Source organism: Notothenia coriiceps, unplaced genomic scaffold (genome assembly GCF_000735185.1).
Source record: "Notothenia coriiceps isolate Sejong01 unplaced genomic scaffold, NC01 NC01_scaffold00037244, whole genome shotgun sequence".
NCBI lineage: Eukaryota > Metazoa > Chordata > Actinopteri > Perciformes > Nototheniidae > Notothenia > Notothenia coriiceps.
In genome coordinates, this window is record NW_011369945.1 from 22,004,081 (window position 1) to 22,011,530 (window position 7,450).

Here is a 7,450-nt window from a genome sequence, read left to right on the forward strand (position 1 = left end):
CTCGAGGTTGTTCCGCCATCCTGTCTCTCACCTTTATGTGATGTGTGCTCCTACGGGACATACCTCTGGTTTACACTCAAACCTTTTAACGTGGTACATTTAGATAAGATCATCTGGAGTTGTACCTTAATACTAGTCATTCTTTACCGGACTGTACCCTCGAAATTCCAGCCTGGAGAACTGGGACATGACGAGGCCATTTTAGTTAAAAAAATAAGTAAAGAATTAATTAAAAGCTCGGGTGTCTCGAGAGACTTCAATAAGCGACGACCGAATTTATAGTCACCACCACCAGTGATTTGCCGAGCCAACCCAGCTGAGCTACTGAAGTCGGTCTGGAAACTGTGTGAAGTATATCCTAATTGTTACACGTCGATATGATAACCGTTACTTGTTAGATGTTCGTCGTAACATGTCACGTTAGTCTCTCTATGCATACAGGTGAAAAAACTCGTTCAGGTGCTTAGGTCAGAAACAGTTCAGACTGGTGGTGGAAGCGTGCCGTCGCGACCGCGTGACCTCCCTGTGAGCCCAGTGGCCGTCTGCGAGACACAGCGAAACCCAGCCCGAAACACACCCGCAGCCTGGCTGGGAGTTTGTGTGTGTGCCCAGGCTGAGTGTCCCTCTCCTCGCAGCAGCGAGCCTCGCAACGTCCCGCCGAGTGTGTGTGTGAGGAAGTCCGAGGATTGGTCCAAACGTAACGTCTCCGCGGACGTAACGGCACGTCACTATACCCGAAATACGTCACTATACCCAGGAAGTAAACAATGAAAAATGAGAAATCTCCAACGAGGCGTTCTGGGGCAGCATAGACAGGTCTTTTCTATGTTAGAGTTTTACTCGCTACAGGGTGTACTTTGAGGGTTTGTGACTCTGCAGACCGTTTACATGCAGAAAAACCTTCATAACACACAAGGGGACGGGTAATAACCGGACAAGCATGTCATGGGCCCTTTAAATTAGATGATTTTGTTAGTATGTCTTTTCATGGCATTACAATTGAACCATGTGTGTGTTTCTGCTTCTTTGTTCAGGCTGGAGTTTCAGCATGGGTTCAGCCTATCAGTTCCACAGCTGGAGAGTGTTTGTGGTGGTGTGTGCGCTGCCGTGTGTCTCTGCAGTGGTCGCTCTCACTTTTATGCCTGAAAGCCCCCGCTTCTTACTGGAGGTAAGAGAAACAGACGCATACTATGATGCTGGCAGCACCATTATAACCTTAATGACAATGGTTCTTATGGAAAGCAGAGAATGTCAAAAATGTTTGTAAAGTAGCATTTTGATTCCAATAGCGCTTCATTCGTTATGTGAAATAAATGCAGTGAAATGGTTTGATTTCACATGCATCTTTGCAAAAATGCAGAGGTTTTCAAATTGCGAGTCCATCTTTTTCAGTGGTGAGTAGAAAGTTGAAGGGGGAGCTGTGAAAGGGAGAGATCTAAGACAAAAATACTCTGTGAGGTTTAAAGGAGAGTTTCAAATGGACAGTCTCATGCAGACATTTAAAAAACAATAGGAAGTTAGTTAGTTATTATAGTGCGGCTGCTGATTTGGCAATCTCACAAAAACGGTCAGCAGTTGGAGTTACATCAGATGCTGTGACACACACAACTCATAGAGGCAATACCTTGTTCAAAATTGAACACACCAACATGATACACATCATTTTAGATGACTACTAGAAACAACCAAGTTTCCTTCATATTAAAGTTACCCCATAATATTTGTGTATGCATCCATGGGTACATTACAACGTAGACCTCTAATAGCTCATTTGGCATAATTTCAAATGCCCAAATATGCATGAAATAAGCAAAAAAACAGGGCTTAAGTTGTCGCCAATAGCCTATAATTCTTTATGTATGGGCTCTGTTGTCTGACTTGGAGAATCCTTGCATTTGTGTCACTTAAAACTCATTAGCAGATATGAAAAATATAAAAATGTATTAGTAAAATGTTCCAAAATGAAAAGCCAACTTGAGTAATAATATGAGAGACTCATAAAAGCCAGTATGGTTGACTGGAGTCAGCCTATTGAAGATGAATGGGAAGTCCTGATGTGTATTCATAACACGCGTCTGTCTCGTAGAATGGTAAACATGACGAGGCCTGGATGGTGCTCAAACAAATCCATGACACCAACATGCGCGCCCGTGGAGAGCCTGAGAGAGTGTTCACTGTGAGTACACACCATAGACTGTATATATAAAGGTACACACCGGCCTGCACACTGTCATCCCTCCTACTGCTGCAGTGCCTCAGCAGCTGACAGATCAGTGTCTCCCCCTGCAGGTCAACAGGATAAAAGTCCCCAAGCAGCTGGACGAGCTGGTGGAGATGCAGAATGAGTCAGCCAACCCCGTCCTCAAAGTCCTCTACAAGATCAAGGCTGAGCTCAGAGGAGTACGTTATATTTTGGTTTTATACTGACTCCTAATGGTTGTTAAGATTCTCATTGACTAAATGGCTTTGTCTTTTATTACAGATCTGGTTGACTTTCATGAAATGCTTCGACTACCCAGTGAAAGACAACACTATAAAGCTGGCTATAGTCTGGTTTACTCTATCATTTGGGTAAGAGAACACTTTATATTTCTACATTGTGTTTGTTCTTCTGTCATCATGTTAAATGATGCTATACATTGCCCTTAGTGATACTTAGCCAAGTGACCACTACTTTCCAGCTAAATAACCGTGAGTTTAGTGAAGTATCACTGAGGCAGATAGTATCTTACTTACACCCTCATGATGAATGTTACCAGGTTAGATTGGATAGAGAGAGGCTATTTGAGGGAAAGTGGCTATTGTACCCTGAACAAGTGGTGATCTTATCTTGAATATCATCACAAGAGCAATATGAAATTCACTACTGTAATGTTGGTGCAGTGCACGCTAATTCAGTCCGGCCTTTTTATTAGTTGGCTTCTGTAATGAACTACGTGAAAGCCTTAAGGACAGTGTTTTACATTTAAAAAGAGACAAGATGAGGTTATTTCCTTTGTTTTGTCTGTTGGTCGATATCAGAGATTTTTTTTTTTTCTGAGTCGGCTCCAAGATTATTTTCTTTCCTTTTTAAATTTGACCTCCCAGCTTAGATATACAAAAAAACGATCTGTAAACTACCTTTCTATGTCCTCCTCTAAATAAATATAACACAATCAATAACACTCAACAAAAAACCTGTTTATTTATGTCGACATATTTAAACACGTGTTCTGACGCGTTATTACCAAAGTGAATTTAGGTTCAAAATTCTGTCACTAATTCTTTCAATCTTTTCAAATAAAAAACTTTTTTTCGATGAATATGTTTGCCTAAAACCAACGTTGGGACGTTAGTGACTCCAACATGTGCACTGCATGAAAAGAGATGGGGAAAAAGAAGAGCAAAGTCAGACTTTGGGGCTTTTGCAGATGATTTGTTTCCCACCATACACTATTTGTTGTACTGACCTAAATGAAGACGTTTATCAAGAAGTCCTGGTCTTGCCAAATTGATGCATTATAAAACAAATATGCACATCTTATAAATGTTTGGTTTGCAATTGAGATAATTCATTACTAATTTATGAAATAGCAACAACAAATATAACTCTCCAAACAATTCGTAATAATTCAAAGTGAGTGGCTCTGTCAGAGACCACACTTGACTACTACTAGTGTGTTGCTGCGTCCAGGTACTACGGGCTCGCCGTCTGGTTCCCGGACGTCATCAAGCACCTCCAGGCCGACGACTACGCCTCCAGAGTGAAGATCCACAACAACGAGCGCATCGAAGACTTCACCTTCAACTTCACCCTGGAGAACCAGATCCACAGGAACGGCATGTTTCTGAACGACAGGTAACATGTTCTGATTGGATTTTCATATTGCTCTCTCAGACAAAGGGATTAATAATAAAGAAGTTATAAAAACCAGCTTACAAGTTGTGAATGGAGCCTGTGAGCCTCCCTCAGCACAGTGTTGTGGTTAAAAGCCTCTCGTCTCGTTGTAGGATAGCAGTACTATTAGTCATTCCCAAAAACAACACACCACTGCTGGTAATATTAATCCTGCATCCCCTTTATCTCACACAGCACCAGGAAATGAAAAGCCTTATCTCTTTCTCTCTCCTCTCTCTAACACACACACACACGCACGCACGCACACACACATACATCATAATGTGTACAGCAGCATGCAACAGATAATATAGATATGTAACACATTGCTAAATCCTGTCATAGTCATGCTAAAGGATGGCCTCTACTGTGACATGTTTACACACTTTTTCAAAAAGGTCTTAATTTTCTCATACTGCCTGTGCTGCAGCACCTCTTATCACCCTCTGTCTGAAACCAGAGCCCAGCTCTGATTGGTTAGCTGGCCGGCTCTGTTGTCCCACTTAGAGATGTCCTGCCTAGCACGTAAAACGTATTTGAGCACTAGCCAGTAGAAGCGCAACTGTTACATAGTGATGTCACAGAAGTAAAAAGAGATCCTGTGGGAGTGCAATGGATGTCATTCAGGTTAGGGGGGGTGGAGTGTGGGAGAGAAACTCCCACATGGATTGTAGCCTTTTCAGACCATTTACAAAAAAACCTATGTGCTGTAACACACTACAGGGAAGGGATCACCCCAAAGAGCATTAATAACAAGAAATGATTTAGTGTCAATTTCCAATCCCTGTTTATCCCGATTTAATAGTTGAGTCTTTTATACTTTAAACATATATTAATGTGTTCTGTGTTAACTCCTCTCCTCCCAGGTTCATCAGTATGAAGATCAGGTCAGTCACATTCATCGACTCGTCCTTCCTCAACTGCTACTTTGAAGACGTCTCCTCCGTAGGGTCCTACTTCCAAAACTGCACTTTTGTCGATTCCTTCTTTTACAACACAGGTGAGTCTACACACTCACATTCAGAGCATTCCTCTCGAGCACTTCCACCCCAGAAAATCCTATTATGCCGTTGGTGGCTCACAAATAAGTCTCACTCAGTCTCTCTGTCTCTTTCTGACAGTTCATTTTGGGTCTAACGTCCGAGCTTCCAGGCAAGAAAGAATTGGTTTGAGCGTTTATGGCTTTGCTTTATGCCACTAAATGACTGCTTAACCTCCCTGCCCCTGCACAGATTGCCTGTCTGAGCCCAGGCGACTGTACTTATTAAGAAGGGAACTGAGCAGGGCACGGCTGCAGAGCACGGAAATGGCCTTTTCTAACCACACAAACACTCCTGGAGTGATGCTTGTTATTGTCACTGGTGTTTTAGATGCTTTGAAAAAAACTTAAGCAGTGAAGTAAATGAACATGATTCTCTAAGCAGCTGAATTTAACTTCCAAATGTGAGATGTTCCTATTCACTTCATTATATAATGCTTTGTTTTGATGCAGCAGAACCAGCCTTCTGCAGAAACATCTAAATGCATAACTTTGCACCTTTTATTATAAAAGTGCAGTTTAATCATTTTTTAGGCAGGCACAAACCCAGACAGGAACAAAGGAAAAGCAGTGCAGACACTTGGAATGCTCAGAGGAACTGAGGCTGAATCAGACCTTATGGGAGCGCTGGGTGGAAAGAAAGTTCCCTCCAGTGCTCAGGAAAAAGCGCTGAACATGGAAAGAGTAAGGGCACATCAGGTTGCTGGTAATGCCCCATGGGAAATGCAGTCCCTCTGCCCCAAGCAATGTGTCTCTAGAGAGTGCAGGAAAGAGAGGAACGAGGAGAGACAGAATGAGGGAGGGAGGGAGGACTGCGTCATGAGACGTGAGAGAGGGGAATGTTTTCACTGTGCTGCAGCCGCTGATGTTTATTAATACACTTTGCTATTTACGGAGAGAGCCCACAGACATGTCGACTATACAGAATACTTAATACTGTCTACTCGCATGCCATGCATACACTTTTGAAGGGCTATGTTTATGAATCAATTCTAAATGCAAATGCAGGCAAGGTTTTATTTGACCTCTAATTAAAGAATCCAACTAGTTGAGAATAAAGGAAAACCTCAGCATGTAGGGAAAGAAGACTATTGCTGTCTCACAGAAAGTTAAATAGGATAGTGGACACAGCAGGTTTTCTGTGTCAAATCGTTTGTAGTCATTTAAATAAAACACAACTTTTCATGCAACATGCAAAACACAAGATAAATAAAAGAGACAGAGCCCTGCCTGAAAGCCGGTACGGTTGAAATTGTACTTCAGTGATGAATTCATAGAAATACCAAAACCATTTGACCTTTCCTGAATCAATAGAAATGAATAAAACTAAAATAAACAATACCAGAAAAACCAACCAATGAGATGAACCCATGCAGATTTAAGTCCGCTCTATCAGCGGCAGAAAACAGAGCATTTAGTTTGTGCATTAAGGATTTACAGTGTGAGAAAGAGACAAGTTTACATCGAGATGTAGAAGGTGGCAGGTGGATCAAAACAAATGTATTACCTAAACTCCAAATTAAAATGCTTGTGTCCCACATTTACAGATGTTGACGATGCCAAACTGACAAATTCAAGAGTGATCAACAGCTCCTTCCACCACAACAAGACGGGCTGTCAGATGACGTTTGACGCCGACTACAGCGCCTACTGGGTCTACTTTGTCAACTTCCTGGGAACGCTGGCTGTGCTGCCCGGCAACATCGTCTCTGCGCTGCTCATGGACAAAATAGGACGTCTCAGCATGTTAGGTACAAAGAAACCCTTCTTATTCATTTCTTTTGATTTTGGTCTGTGTTTGTGGTGATCTCTGCTGAGGTAAATGAGGTTATTTTGTTCCGTGTTGTGTCCTGCAGGAGGCTCCATGGTGCTCTCAGGCATCAGCTGCTTCTTCCTGTGGTTTGGCACCAGCGAGTCCATGATGATCTTCATGCTGTGTCTCTACAACGGCCTCAGCATCTCCGCCTGGAACTCGCTGGATGTCGTCACCGCTGAGCTGTACCCGACAGACAGGAGGTGGGCTGCACACTACAGAAACACATACTTATAAATGTGAAGGTGTAGATGTTATTGCAACATTAGGGGATGGTGGCGCTTATTGAGTTCTTCTCCCAGGACATTTGAGCGTCAACAGTTGATGTTATATTTCTTGCATTCTTATTTTTCTGCACCAATTTATGGTGGAACTATCATTATTTTAAAGAGCATCTTGCAGGTCTTTTTTTTTTTCTACATTTATGCTTAAACTTGCTTGAAGATTAGAATTAAAAAAGTGACTGTAGGATTTGATATGTTATACGAGACATAAGGGCAGGAATTCAGAGGGAAAGGAGCAATTTTGAGCTCTGCTCTTAAAAACGGCTTTTTTTTAAGGTCATACGTCAAACGCGTCATATTACATCACAAAGGGTAAACATCTCCGCTCTCTGACCGCGGGTATAGTTAGTAGTTGCGTTGAGTAGAGCGGTTGTGTTTTAAGGAGTCTTGGTTATTTTTCGGTAGTTTTTACATTTGTATTTCACCACTGAGACTGC

General features: G+C 42.2%; 1 protein-coding gene across 1 annotated transcript in view; it reads left to right on the plus strand.

The window, feature by feature from the left end:
- The first annotated feature begins 412 nt into the window (after positions 1–412).
- LOC104965422 (synaptic vesicle glycoprotein 2C-like) overlaps positions 413–7,450 on the plus strand; it is a 34,187-nt gene continuing 27,149 nt past the window's right edge. The window contains exons 1-9 of the mRNA XM_010794378.1: positions 413–419; positions 1,035–1,168; positions 2,087–2,176; positions 2,290–2,400; positions 2,483–2,571; positions 3,674–3,838; positions 4,744–4,877; positions 6,464–6,667; positions 6,773–6,932. Of these exons, the coding sequence (XP_010792680.1) occupies positions 413–419; positions 1,035–1,168; positions 2,087–2,176; positions 2,290–2,400; positions 2,483–2,571; positions 3,674–3,838; positions 4,744–4,877; positions 6,464–6,667; positions 6,773–6,932 (1,094 nt within the window). The remainder of the gene's footprint in view (positions 420–1,034; positions 1,169–2,086; positions 2,177–2,289; positions 2,401–2,482; positions 2,572–3,673; positions 3,839–4,743; positions 4,878–6,463; positions 6,668–6,772; positions 6,933–7,450) is intronic.